This window comes from Sapajus apella, unplaced genomic scaffold (assembly GCF_009761245.1).
Source record: "Sapajus apella isolate SASKATOON/1434 unplaced genomic scaffold, GSC_monkey_1.0 scaffold67, whole genome shotgun sequence".
NCBI lineage: Eukaryota > Metazoa > Chordata > Mammalia > Primates > Cebidae > Sapajus > Sapajus apella.
In genome coordinates, this window is record NW_022437007.1 from 5,795,409 (window position 1) to 5,810,291 (window position 14,883).

Below are 14,883 nucleotides of genomic sequence, written 5' to 3' on the forward strand. Positions count from 1 at the left end.
TAAGCATTGTACAGCTAGTTAACATCAGAACAAGGACTCAAATTAAGGTCTCTGGTAAATAAAGTATTTTACTGTTTTACTACACAAAAAAACCTGGTTGGAATAGTTCCTTCCTATTTGCTGTGTAATTTTCCACAGTTGAAAAAATTAAGATGATTCTGTTTTAAATATGCTTATTAAAATGCTTGAAGACAATATGTAATGAGTACTGTTAATAAGTTTTGCCACACCATGATGCTTCATTACAGATCCAGTTTGTTCACAGGCTCAGGGTTAACAATTCAAAGTCACTCATTAACTTCATTATAAACCAATTGATGGCGATATCGTTTCCACAGCAGCTTTGGATGACACTTAAAGGAGAGAGCAATATACAGAAAGGAGTAATAGATACACCTGTGGCTAATAAAGCCAGCACTTGACACAAACTCCTTGAAGGATGTCCTCTTATCCTACTTACTCTTACAGCCATCATCGTCAGACTTACACTCTATAGAGAGTGACTGAATACAGTGCCATTAGCAGTACCAAGAAAGAAGAATCCATAATTAGTGGACTTTCAGAGTACTCTGCTGTGACCAGGTAAAAATATATTTTAATACAGCTTTCTAAAAGGTATAATTATATTTCACAGTCAAAACTGTAATAAAGATAAACCTAATTATTATTTATTTATAAGTATTTTAAATGGCTAAAACAACGCTGCTAAGTCTGCCTGGCTGAGAAAACTCCTTCATCTGGCTATATGCTAAAATTAGCTCCTTAAAAATGACTTATCTAACTAGAAACAAATTAAGAGAGCAATCATATCACCGAAATATTAAGTCAAAGCACAATTATTTTCTAAATCCAAGTCTAAAAAAGGATAACATGAAAGACCTCTCGAGAACCACATGGATGGGAAATTTCAGATAAGCATGGTGACCTGCTCCTAAAAGATTAAATTAACAAGAGAAAACATGCATATAGGCCAGCGCAGTGGCTCACACCTGTAATTCCCGCACTCTGGGAAGCCGAGGTAGGCAAATCATTTGAGCTCAGGAGTTAAAGAGACCAGCCTGGTCAACATGGTGAAACCCCATCTCTACCAAAAAAACAAACAAACAAAAAAACAAAACAAAACAAAAAAAAAAACAAAAAAACAAACAAAAACACCCCATAAAAATCAGCTGGGTATGGCAGCACGCACTGTAGTCCCAGCTACTCAGGAGGCTGAGATAGAAGAATCCCGGGAACCCAGGAGAATGAGGGTGCAGTGAGCAGAGATCACACCACTGCACTCCAGCCGGGTGACAGAGTAAGACTCTGTCTCAAAAAAAAAAAGAAAGAAAGAAAGAAAAGGAAAGAAAATGTGCACATAAAGAGTTAAAAAGTATAATTCTTCAAAATAAAATTGTGTTCTTGCAATTCAGGCTAAGACTCAGGAAGAATAAAATACACTGCTTTTATTTCCATCAGGATCAAGGTAAAGTTACTCTACATTTTATGTCAGGGATGATTGCAGTTATGACATGGCACATATGAAATCCCTTTGAAACTTATTTGAAAGAAAATCAACTCTAAATATTGAGGGAGGAATAAACTGCGGACTTTGATTAGAATTATAATCCACAGGGCATATCGAAAACAAAAGGATTTTTCCATCTTTTAACCTATGTATTAAGAGCAAAGGATAGGTATTTCATGCAGCTTTCCCAAATAGATCTGTGTGTGCACATACAAGAAAAATCTGCCAATGTCTCCACTAGGGATTAGCTTATGACTTTGAGAACGTTACTTTATCTCCCTATGCCCTGATTTCTTTAGTATGTGGAGGCAGCACTCTTAGATTATTGTGAGGATTCAATGAGATAATAAATGAAGAGTTTTGAACATTGCCTAGAACAAAGGGAGCCTTCCATTTTAACTGATGACATCATTACTGTTGCTTTTTCACTCTAATAATGAACTATTTAAAAGAAGGTTGCTGCTGGGTATGGAACCGTAGGGGTTAGAAAAGGCAAACCAATTTAAGGACAGTCGTCTAAGGAAAAGGAAAATATCAAGTGCAGTGTCTCTGACTCACGTGTGTAACAGATTTAATTTTCCTTACCTCCTGGATAGTGCAGATAAAAACTTCCTAAAAAAGTGTAAGAATTGTACTTATTATGCGTTGTGTGTTAGTCTAAGCACTTTATAGGTTTTTACCTCATTTAATCTTCACACAACCCTATTACCTCTATTTTACAAATGAAGATTCCATGTTACAAGGCCACACAGCAAGTGAGTGGTGAAGCCAGATTATAAATCCAAGTTACTGCTTCTGGAGTTTTCTGACCACAATGCTACAGCTCTTACTAATCCCTTCTCTTTACGTAACTTTCTTCACAAAGGTCACAACTGGTCAGATTACAATTTTCATAATCACATGTACAAACTATTTCCTAACTTGGGTTATTTTTATAGATGGGTTACCAGCATCAGTTTCACTTCTAAGTCAGATTCCCTCCTTCCACCCACTGCTAAATTTCGAGAGTTCCTGTGGAACCCCGAGTAGTTATTTCTATATATTTCAGTTTTCAGGTTCCTTAGGGGTAGGAATGATAACATCACATAAATTACAAGAGTAGAGTATTTAAACCAATGTGGAAACAGGTCATCTTCAACCCTATTACATCCTGAGTTTCTTCAAACTCTGTGTTCCAGGACTTCCAGATGACTCTGATGTGCAGCTCAGAAATCTCCAAAACTCCATCTGCCAGCAATGCCTTTATTCCCCATGTTCACACACATCCACCTGGTGGGCCCCCACTTGCCCCACACACTCCTCAGTCAGCCCCATACACAACTGTGGGTGTACATGTCAGCAGGTCCCTCACCTCCTACTATCATTCTGTGAGCAACTATAAGATAGGGGACAAGTCTTATTCACAATCAAATAATCAAGACAAGTGAATAGTGACACTGAATTTTCTTTAACAAGTGAATACAGATTCACTGGAACCTGGCAAGGTTTTACTATCTGCACATTACTATTAATGTAATACACAGATGTTAGTATTTAATATACTAAACAAAAATATTAAATATGCTAATAGATAATATCACATTTCATTGATTCTAAAAGTTTATTTCATTTTAACATCTTTGAAATCAAGATCCATCTTACAATCAATGAAAACGAAGTACTGGCTCATTAAGGTGAGTCAAGCAGTGACATTTTCACTGAAACATATATACAGTCAAATTTTAAAGGAAAATAACATCAAGGAATTCTTGATCCTTCCATCTGCTTAATAGAGACAGCTCAATTCTACTAGTCATCCTAAAAGACCATATTCGTGAACATTAATTAACACTATAGTGGTACCGTGGCCACACCAAATAATTTCATTATATTCAATGGTTAATGGTTTGGTTTTTTTTCAGACAGAATCTTGCTCTGTCGCCCAGGCTGGAGTGCAGTGGCACAATCGTGGCTCACTGCAACCTCTGCCTCCTGGGTTCAAGCAATTCACCTGCCTCAGTCTCCTGAGTAGCTGGGATTATAGGTGCGTGCGGCACCTGGCTATTTTTTTTTTTTTTTTGTATTTTTAGTAGAGATGGGGTTTCACCATGTTGGTCAGGCTGGTCCTGAACTCCTGACCTCGTGATCCGCCTGCCTTGGCCTTCCAAAGTGCTGGGACTACAGGCATAAGCCACCATGCCTGGCTGGTTTTCTAATTATTACATATATCCCCAGATGAAACCAAAATTCCCTGACTTGACATTCAAAGGCTTCTGCAACCTGACGCCTTCTCATCAACCCAGCTTTCCTCCAGCTGCTCCAACATCTCAGAAGTTGATCCACTCACTGCTCCTTGATTGTACATGAACCTTTCTTATTCAATGGTTTAGCTTGTTCCTTCTGCTTTGCAAAAGTTCCTCCCATTGCCTTTTTCCTTCCCATCTTGCATATGCCTTGCCCTTACTTGTGGCACAATTTGAGTCTTACTTGCTTCTTTGTGGACTTCTCAATTACATGTGACATTCCTGCCTGTGCATTCCTATGTATTTTTTTGGTCCATTCACCCAGTACTTAAATATACCCTACTCCAACAAGATGCAAAATTTTCAAACCACAGTTTCTAATCTTTTATAGAACTCTGAAGAAAACCCACAAGAAAACATTTAGAATGTTGTTTCCTTATTAACACTCTCTTCTTACAGAGCAAATAAGCAGAACATATAATTTCAAAACAAAATGGAACTGCTCAGATGAGAAAAGAACAACAGTAATGTAAATGTTTTGTAATTTTTTCTCTCCATTAATGGTTCATTTTTTGCAGTGTTCTTCTGCACTAGTCAGTGGTTGTTCTTATATTAAAATGTACTTATTTTAACCTATATGTTTTTAATATCAATGTAGATTTACTTTTCTAATTTGCCACACATTTAGCAATACTCAAAAATGTTATTTTCAAACGTTTTACTTAGCTGACACTGAAGACACTTTTATTAAGAACTAAAAATCTGTATCTTCCTCTTCTTTTGAAAGGTATTTCCTAACTAGCCTTGCTCTGAGAAACAGCTAAAAGACATTTAAAGCTATCCATATTTTTTCTAGAAAAAAAAAAAAACTTTTTATTTGATATCACTACTAACGAACTTTTGTGAGGTTGTTCAGCAGACATTCTTATTTATATCAGGTCGTTAATTTTTTTCAGAGGGGAAATAAGGAAAATGAAGGGTAAAGAAATCTGGGAATATGCCCAACTAAAATGAACACATTAAAATATTTTAGTGATAAAAGGCTCACTATATACAGTGCAGAGGGAGAAGAAATGTTGTCACCTGTGCTTATATTTTCTTTAGCTAAGCTATTTGAAATTTTACTTCTTTCTTTTGTTATAACAGATGAGCCGCAGACCAAACTGCTGCCCAAATGACTGAAACAAATGAAAACGCACTGAAAATCACTTTAGCTATTCAAAGTGTATCCTCTTCTATATAAAACTGTTTTAAGCTATTTTTATATTTAGGTAAATGTTATCCTAAAATAGTATGATTTTGACATCTGACTATTTCAACACATGATATTAATTTCAACAGGAAATAGGAAGTCCTATGCATCCACACCTTCAAATTGCCATTTAAAATGAACAAAAGTATACTTTTAAGAAAACAAGTATAAAATTAATTAGTCATCAAGAAAAAGCTAATCTCATCCTTCACATTCCAGTCACTGGAAACCTGGTACATAAATTCACTCATCGCTCAATTTTGCTGAACTTCCCCCAATGCCCACCAACCCCGCCACTATAGGCCCAGTGACTACAGAATCATTCTAAATCTTTACTGATAAGGAACTCAAGGCAATCTGCTTTTTCACTATTATTAAAGATACTATAATACTAAGTACCTTAGGGTTTAAGTATTAAAATTACTATAGGACCTTCAGTAGTCCTTCTCAGTTCCATAGCACTCATAAAAATTATATGCAGAATATTCCCATTTAACTCCAAATATTTCTTAATTACTGAGAAAAATAAACAAGAGTGCTCCCATTTAATAAAAATACTCCAGAGGGTAAAATTATCTGGGTTACCCATTTTTTTCCTAAGAGAGGGAATCAAAAAATTACAACTCTTCAGCTTTTTTATATTCATGTATTGTCTTCGTTTATCATGAAAAGGGTAATGTTCTTTTCTGCCACTTTTAGTAAAATTGGCCACTGAAAATACCCCATAAGATGACTCCATTGTAATCTGTATTTTAAACTCTATTATAGAAGAGTAAGAAAATAAAACATTTATGACAAGAGATAGGGCATATATTCCCAAAACTCAACTTTTACTAATAAAGTAAGCAAATTTTATATTCTAGTTTTTTATACACAACAAAATTAAAAATGAGATTATGGATTAATTAGATTTATATATACACATACTTACATATGAAATAATACATGTACATAGATATATCAATAATGTATGTTTCATTAAATAATCAAACCGAGTTAATATTGCAACCAATAATGTATTTATCTGGAGTTCACTAAAGAAGAATATAACTTTGATAACTGTAAAGAAATTTTTCAGGCTGTCACTTTATTAATCAATAAATGTAAGGCTAACTTATGCCTAAGATGTCTCTGAAAACAGCCTTTATGATGAACATCCAGTGTAAGTTGTAAAAGAGAATCTGATCTACTGATGTGGATGAAGTGATCTGAAGCATATGAGGCATATTTATATAGTGACTTCAGAGTACAAAAGAAACATAGTGGATGACTGATAAGTTATAAAGATGTGACGTATCATAGACTGTGCAATTATAAGATGCTTATATATCATACACACACACACACAAAGAGACAAAAAATACAATATAACTACAAACAAGGCCTATTTTAGAGGTTTAATTAACAAGAAGAAATGGCGGAGGGTGACAAGTGATTAATTCTTTATGGCATGGGTGTTTCTGTACCAACAGGAAAGACAGTGAGTGGCAGGGACCACTGGTGAACTTAAAGAGAACTTCTTGGGTGATGCAATGTTACATTTTAGTGTGCTCTGTAATATCATGGCTTTAAAGTAATAAATTTATATCTACATTCCCTAATATATTTTTCTATTAGTTTCTTAATCTATGTTCCAAAAACCAGGCACCATTTCCATTTAGCCCATTCTGTGTAACACCTAAGACAATACTAATAGCGTTGGCATTTTAATACTATATGGAAATAATCATAAGCATGTGTCATGTCTATAAAGACCACTTCTTAATGATGAAGCAAAAGTAGGTCAGAAAGAACAAAGATCTCAGAACAAGGAAATTAATATAGATCTTAAGGACACATTTACAAACTTTCATTTAAATTACAAACATTCTTACACACACATACGTATTTTTATACATGGTCGCATGGTTATATCTTTATATACACATATCTAGACACTCGTTTTATTTTTAAAATATTTTTCAAAAAAACCTCATAGGCAAATCATATTCAAATAAAACATATAATGATAGAACAGTTATTTGATCTAAACTGAAAAGGCTTTCAAAAGTTATAAAGATCACTAGAGACATGACAATAATAAGTTAGTCTTTTTAAAATCAGGGATATAAAGTAAGCACTAAAAAGCATTTCATTAAGATTTATCTATTTATTTATTTATTTTTTTGAGATGGAGTTTTGCTCTTCCTGCCCAGGCGGAGTGCAATGGCTCGATCTCGGCTCACTGCAACCTTCGCCTCCCTCCCAGGTTCAATAGATTCTTCTGCCTCAGCCTACCGAGTAGCTGGGATTGCAGGCATGCGCCACCGTGCCTGGCTAATTTTGTATTTTTAGTAGAGACAGGGTTTCTCCATGTTGGTCAGGCTGGTCTTGAACTGCTGAACTTAGGTGATTCCCCCACCTTGGCCTCCCAAAGTGCTGGGATTGCATGTGCAAGTCACTGTGCCGAGCCTCATCAAAGATTTAAAGTAACTATAAAATAAATTTTACCTTTATTGTTAAACAAAATAAAATGAAGAAAATTTAAGCATCACCCTGGAGGAATTCTTAATAGATTACTTGAATAAATTAAGAGTTTGGTCAAGCCTCTGGAGGCAGATTAAAGAAATGTCAGGGCCGGGTGGCTCAGCCTATAATCTCAGCACCTTGGGAGGCCAAGGCGGGCAGCTCACCTGAGATCAGGAGTTCAAGAACAGCCTGGTCAACATGGCAAAAACCCCCCCCCCCGCCCACTAAAAATACAAAAATTAGCCAGGTGTGGTAGTAGACACCTGTAATCCCAGCTACTTGAGACACTGAGGGGAGAACTGCTTGAGCCCAGGAGGCAGAGGTTTTAGTGAGCCAAGATTGTACCACTGCACTCCAGCCAGGGTGACAGAGCTAGACTCAATCTCAAAAAAAAAAAAGAAGAAGAAGAAAGAAAAACAGGGAGAAGAAGAGAAGAGAAGAGGAGAGGAGAGGAGGAAGGAAGGAAGGAAGGAAGGAAGGAAGGAAGGAAGGAAGGAAGGGGGAGGGGGGAGGGAGGGGGAAGAAGAAGGGGAGGGAGAGAGGGAGGGGAGGGGGGAGGGGGGAAGGCAGGGAGGGAGAAGGGGAAGGGGGAAGTGAGGGAGGGAGAAGCGGGAGGGGGGAAGGCAGGGAGGGAAGGAAGGGGGAAAGGGGGAGAGGGAGAGAGGGAGGGAGGGACTGGTTACTGATCTTACTAGGGTTAAATGGTTAAAGGAGAATAACTGAACTTCTAATGATATGTTTTGAGCATTTGCTTTTTTTAAGTTGATCATTCTCTTTTACACTAATCTAAATTGATTTTATTCTCAGATAATTTTCAAATGGATCATTACTAAAAATATTTCAAAGCAAAGATATGAAGTATACTTATTTTGACTAAAAGCAAAGATCTTACTTTAACATGTCCTATGGTACAACTGGAAAAAGCATTGTCTTAAACATATAAGCAGAGCATACAATGCCTTGGCAAGTTTCTAAATACATTTCTTCACTTCTAACAGGGGTAAAAAGATCTATTATTTGTTGCCAGGGTTTCTTGGCCCAATTCCAAGGCAAGATGACCTTGTCCTTGAATAAAACAACAGGATATGCTTCCTCGCAATCCCCTCTGCTAGCAAGCACAGTGGAAAATCACGCCAAGAGATAAGTTTATTTCATCTCAGGAAATATATCTGTTATAATAGACAAAATAAAGATCAGATGACTAAGAGGTGGAGTCTTACCCCAAAAAGGAGTAACCTAGCATCTATAATTGAGTCTTGGTGCTTTTTTTCTACATTGCTAAGGAAAATCCATCAATCAAAATATACTAAAGAGACACTCTACCCGATGTTTACAGACAAAGTCAAACTGTCATGGTAATGTAACACATTTTTTGTTAACTGAGTTTTATTAAAGTTGTTCCAGTTGAAAGACAGGAAAGGAGAGGTATAAAGTAGGAGGTTATATTCCTTCGTTGCATCTTCGAAACAGTCATTAATTTATCTGGTATTCTAACATCCTCCACTCCATCACCTGTACTGACCTACTTCTCTCTAATGCAATCCACTCTAATAGTGATGATTTCATTGTTTTTCCTCAGAACCCTCATATTCTTCTACATCTTTCTGCTTTGGGCCCTTATATGTTATTCTTCCAGCCTAAAAAACCTTCTCTATACCATACTCTTAACAGCTGATAAACAGTTTTAAATTCCAACCATATCCTTTGAGCACATGGAATTCATTCCAGATATAATCTGTCATCTAACTGTAAAGACCAAACAAATTTATAAGCATCAGTTAGAAGAATTAACAAAATTAAGTACTGCATATTAAGTGATCCTGATTCATTACTAAGATAGATATAAATATGAAGAGATAAGGACCAAGTCAAGTCAAGCCAAGACCATGGCAAGCTGAGAAATGAGAAAAGAAAATGAGGTCGAAATATTTATAATCAAGCCAGCTTATCCTAAAATAAAAGAGTACAATCTTATATATTTATAAGGGAAAGAATGTAGATTATAGAGGACCTTAAATGACCAATGGGAATTTAGAAAATATGGTTAAGTTATACTATATCCTTCTTGGTTAAGGGCCTTATGAAATGATGAAAATGATACTTATGGCTACAAATGAGTTGTAGCAAGTATGAACTTAAGGTAGGTGATCATGAATTGAAGTTAGGCTCCACAGTATATGCAAGGTTCAGTAGGGCAGAAACAGGCAAGACAAAATGGCAAGGCTCAAGACTTTTGCTAGAACACAAGTGGCCATGGTCAGGCACTCAGAGGTTACAAAAGAAATAGGCAGAGGAAGTTGAGGCATGCAGTGTATGTTTAAAGAGTTAAGTAGCAGGCTGGGCACAGTGGCTCACACCTGTAATCCCAGCACTTTGGGAGGCTAAGGCAGGCGGATCACAAGGTCAGGAGATCAAGACCATCCTGGTCAACATGGTGAAACCCCATCTTTACTAAAAATACAAAAATCAGCTGGGCATGATGCTGTGAGCCTGAAGTCCCAGCTACTTGGGAGGCTGAGACAGGACAATTGCTTGAACCCGGGAGGTGGAGAGACAGTGCCACGACACTCCAGCCTGGGTGACATAGTGAGATTCTGTCTCAAAAAAAAAAAAAAAAAAAAAAAGAGTTAAGTAGCAAAAAGAAAACATATATGCAGGACCAGACACAGAAAAGCAGAAGGAAAAAAGGAACTATTCCTGACCATCCCAACTCAAGTCTCAACATGATTTCAAAATAGACAGATGCATTATTGACTCGGCCAAGCAATGAAAGTTTTGTAAAATGATTCTGATCATGATAGTCTTGGTGTTGGAATGTCTAATATGCCAGAAAGAAGATAGTTATAGGGAAATAAGCACTTTTTCAAGTTGTGTATTCCAGTAGTTAATACTAGCTCTCATAATTATGCAGTTTACACACCTGAAGTAAACTACATTTGGTCACACAGGGATAGGTAGTATAAGTCTGTGGTTAAGGCAACGGCTATTACGGCTATGAAATCAGACAAATCTTGGTACCAACGATGGCTCTACCACTTGCTAGTAATATGCCCCTGAAAAAAATTCTTTCTAATCTCAGTTTTTTCATTTGTAAAAAGGTAATACTGTTTCTTAAGAATTAAGTGAGATAATATTTGTAATATTGTAATAGTGTCTGCTATGCAATAAGTTACTCAATAAATTACAGTTACAGGTACTGCAACTTATTCACTATATTTAAGTAGGGCACTTTCCTATGTGTACCATCATTTTTATTATTATTTAATCATGACTTGGGCTGTGATTTAAGTATAGCAACTACATAAATCAATTTCTACAAAAATGTAAAATTAAAAAACAGGTTATCAGTTTGACAGCATCAAATTAATTTACTTTAAAGCATTTTCTTTAATTTATGAAGTTTCAAATCCATCCTTTATTGTGGAATTTTCAAAGGCATCTGAGCTTTGAAATGGGGAGAGAAGAGCTCCACTTTAAAAAAAACAAAACACTGAGCAGAATCCATTCTCCTGAATGATCAACAACAACAACAACAAACAAACAGTTGGTAAACTGAGTAAAGAGACTTTTAACAGTATCTAACATTTTCCCTAACTTAATGAGCCTATAAAACTTTTTCTCATCTACCATCTATTAACAGTCTATACAACAAATGGTTCACAGTAATCTTGAAAAATGTAGTCTCATGTTTCTAAAATGTTAGCAATTTCCTCTTATTTTAAAAAGAAATCACAAGATTTTTATATTCACAAAATCATGAGATTCCTCTGAGGACTAACTGAAAAGCATTACTTGACTATAAAAATACAGCCCAGTGCCGGGTGCATTTCTGGTGACACACATATTCATCTTAGTATTATCACTCAACCATATAAAATGAAAATTGGGGGAGGTATGATAAAATATGTAAAATTTACTAGTTAAAAAGGTTAAATGAGACTTCATTAATCCAAAATTTTAAAGAGAAATTCAACAGTATTTATTGTGCATCTATTATGTGCCAGCAACTGAAGCATGCACTGACGGAGACAGACAACAAATAAAGAATAAAAGCCCATGAGCTCTGAAAGGTTCTAACAAAGCAGAACTGAGCTTACTACTAGTGCCCATCATAGCTCAAAGAAATGTCCCCAGCCCAAATTTAATGGTTTTTGTTTTCTAGTACTGCACTACCTTCTGTAGTCAAACAAGTAAAGCAACTTAAAAGTCCGCAAACTTTTTCAAGAAGCAAAAACAGAAGCATTTGTGAATTTAATAAATTCTATTCATGTGAAACTAGCTCTGACAATATAAAGCCTCATAGGCTGAAAGAGGGGCATTCTCACTCATTTTTGCCCTACGACTATTTATTGAGTCACTTACTGAGCATCTGAGTAATTATTTTCTTACTCAAACTCCTCACACACAATTAAAATTTTTAAAGGTCTGATTATTACACAGCAAACTCAATAAAACCAAAGGACTAGTCAACAATTATACAGCAAGATCTTGGTATCATAAACCGCCAACTCTGCTGCATGTGACATCCTGGGATGGCAAATTCTAGTATTTCAAGTTCTAACAAAAGTACCATGGGCAATACTACTCACAGCTTCTATAAGTTGCTTGATCCAAAGTTATTTTATTGCTAGTGTTACTTTAGTCTAATTTAACTTTAAATTTTAGCAAAATATAAGCAGTTGTCAGGAAACAAACACACAGAATAAGATCAGGGACTCTAGGCACTATTGGGTAATATCTGGTCTCAGATAGGTCTGAGACCTATGAAAAGGTCTCAACTGGCCTTTTCATAAATGTAGTAATGTTTTCCTCCTCCTAGCAGTAAATGGTTTTAACAATTTTCTTTTCTTTTTTAAAATAGAGATGGATTTTAGTGTTACCCATCGTAGTCTCAAACTGCTGGCCTCAAGCAATCCTCCCACCTCTGCCTCTCAACGTACTGGGATTATAGGTGTGAGCCACCACACCCAGCCAACAATTTTCTTTGTTCATTTGAATTTATATTATTATTTATTTAAACACCTCCCCTCCCCCACACACACACACTCTCTCTCTCTCTCTCACTTTAAGAAAAGGTATATGAAAAAGGTCAGTAAAAAGCTGGGGGTTTAACTTTTGTTTCTAAGGTTCCTCAAATATAGCCTAACACTCTTACTTTTTACCTGAAAAATCATGACTACAGAAGAGTTTAATTTCAAAGGCACTGTTAAGAAAATCAAACTACAATGGAGCTTCTCTACAACAACTTTTCCTACTAGTGAAATTAAGTATAGGGTTGGTCTTTTTCTGGATCTGATCCAAAGAGAGTTAATTAGTGAAGTACCAGGAGGACCTCATGGTAAGGGGCTGGCGCTCTCGGCGCAACGTCACAAGGTGCTTCCAGTACAGCCACTGCCCTAAGAACATCGTATGGTTCATTCCTGAGGTGAGACAGTGCGCAAAGAATCACTTCGTCTAAGAACATCTCTTGGATTTAGTTGGTAACTTTGTTCATAACGATGAACAAAACCAAATCATACTCATGAACCTAAGCATCTAAACATTCTAAATTCATGGCCTCGTAACTATAAAAACCTCCAAAGCCTCAGCGACTTCTTTCCACTTTTGAAGTTTACCATCTTATCTTCTTCAGAATACATGAAAGACAATTCCTATACTTTAATGTAATAACCTGCTAGATGCTAGGATGTAGAAGTAGGCATTTCAAAAATACTTAAGACTACTATACAAGCTGCCTAAATGTATGTATTTTCATTTTGAGGATTTAATATATTTATGTATATATCAATCATGTGAATTTGTGTGATGGCAGAAAACTTCCAACATGGTGATATAAAAGTAGCACTGTGAGAACTCACATTCCTTAAACAGGAGGCTCTGACTTGGTGTTAGGCATAGAAAAGTGTTTCTCAGTAGCTGCCCATGGGATTTCTGCATGACAAACACACAGCTGACTCATGGGATCAATTATAAAGAAACAATCATTTTTTGTGGCATTAAAAAAAATCTGTGTTTTCATAAGTTATGAATACATGTTAAGAAGTCAGATGAGTTCCACTGATCGCTTTATTACCAAACCAATAACCAAAGCTCTCCCTCCTACATTCAAACCTACATGTGAATTCCTCACTACAGATTCCCATTCTCAATAACCTTTCTGATGATTTCTCATTAAATTCAACTACAAAAACATTTTTTTGACAACTATTCAAGTATTAAGTCAAAGCTGAATTGTCAAGCTTTAGTTTCTGCATAAAAAAACCAGCTGCCCAATATTTCTCAGTATTAGTGATTTTGCTTTAAATAAATTGCTGGTCTTGCTTCAAATTTTTAAAAATTACAACATTGGAAGAACAAGCCAGTTTTAATGTACCCTCCCCTCATCCAAGCAGACTATTATACCCTCTACAAAAACTGTTTTCCCTGAAGAGAAAGAGCAACAATTCCCATTTTAAAGCAGTTCTCTATGACGTGCTATCAAAGCACAAGCAGCATTTGCGATACTTACTGAGTGTTTCTCCTGCTGGCCCATAACTCCATGGTTAGCTGGGATTGCTAGTGGTTTCATAATGAAGAAACATATGCTGAACTGAATTTACACATCATGTACCAATCTCTCACGATGGCAAGTCACTCTCTACAGCATTAAATTAAAAGAAAAAGGAAAAAAAAAAGAGGGAGGAGGGAAAACCAAGCTGCAGCTTCAAGTGTCACTACTGGTAAGCTTAAAAACCCTTCACACTTGTAGACCAGAAAAGGAATCCGAACAACGGTGTTCGTCTCCATTTTTATAACATTGAAACTCTAACCATCCTAGGCTATGACAAGACCGAGAAAATCTCATACAACTCTCAGTCTTCCAAGAGAACAAGATCATTTCTGAGGCTGAAGAACAAGAGGCAAAAGAAAAGGAGAGGAAAAAAAAAAGAAAAAAGCTAAAATGGCTGACTGCACACAGACTCCTCTCAAAAAGGCTTAACACAGAATTATATTAGTCAGGGTGGTATAAGAACCAGGCTCTAGCATTCAGCCAAGCATTGTTAATACCCTTGTTTCATCTGCAATCACACATACAGACCCCTCCAACCAAGAGAAAAAAAGAAAAGGAAAGAAAGAAGAAACCAGGGCAGAGCGTGTGAATCGGGAACTCCTCCCTAGTTGCTAATGATGCTGACAGAGTGGTGACCAGTGATCTCTGTCCCACTCCACTAACCAAGTTTGCACAATTAATCTTAGCAGCATGACACTGATGGACATTTAATTTAATGATGTCTGCCCCTCACACTCAACACAAGCAATCCTGCTAGCAAGAAGAGTCACTAACAGAAGCACAGCACATGCACACACACAATCTCAAAAATCATGAGTCTGAATGCAATACACCAATATAATTA

The 14,883-nt window shown here is 36.3% G+C and overlaps 1 protein-coding gene across 16 annotated transcripts in view; it reads right to left on the reverse strand.

Annotated features, from left to right (window-relative positions):
* The window catches only part of RAPGEF2 (Rap guanine nucleotide exchange factor 2), a 249,448-nt gene that overhangs the window by 77,616 nt on the left and 156,949 nt on the right, over positions 1 to 14,883 (reverse strand). For 2 of the 16 annotated variants that reach the window (XM_032248549.1, XM_032248547.1), the window contains exon 1: positions 13,998 to 14,405. The exons of 13 other annotated variants lie outside the window; for them this stretch is intronic. In XM_032248549.1, the coding sequence (XP_032104440.1) occupies positions 13,998 to 14,057 (60 nt within the window). In that variant the 5' untranslated portion in view covers positions 14,058 to 14,405. Of the gene's footprint in view, positions 1 to 13,997; positions 14,879 to 14,883 lie in introns of those variants that run through there. One more of the 16 variants, XM_032248545.1, reaches the window with a different exon arrangement.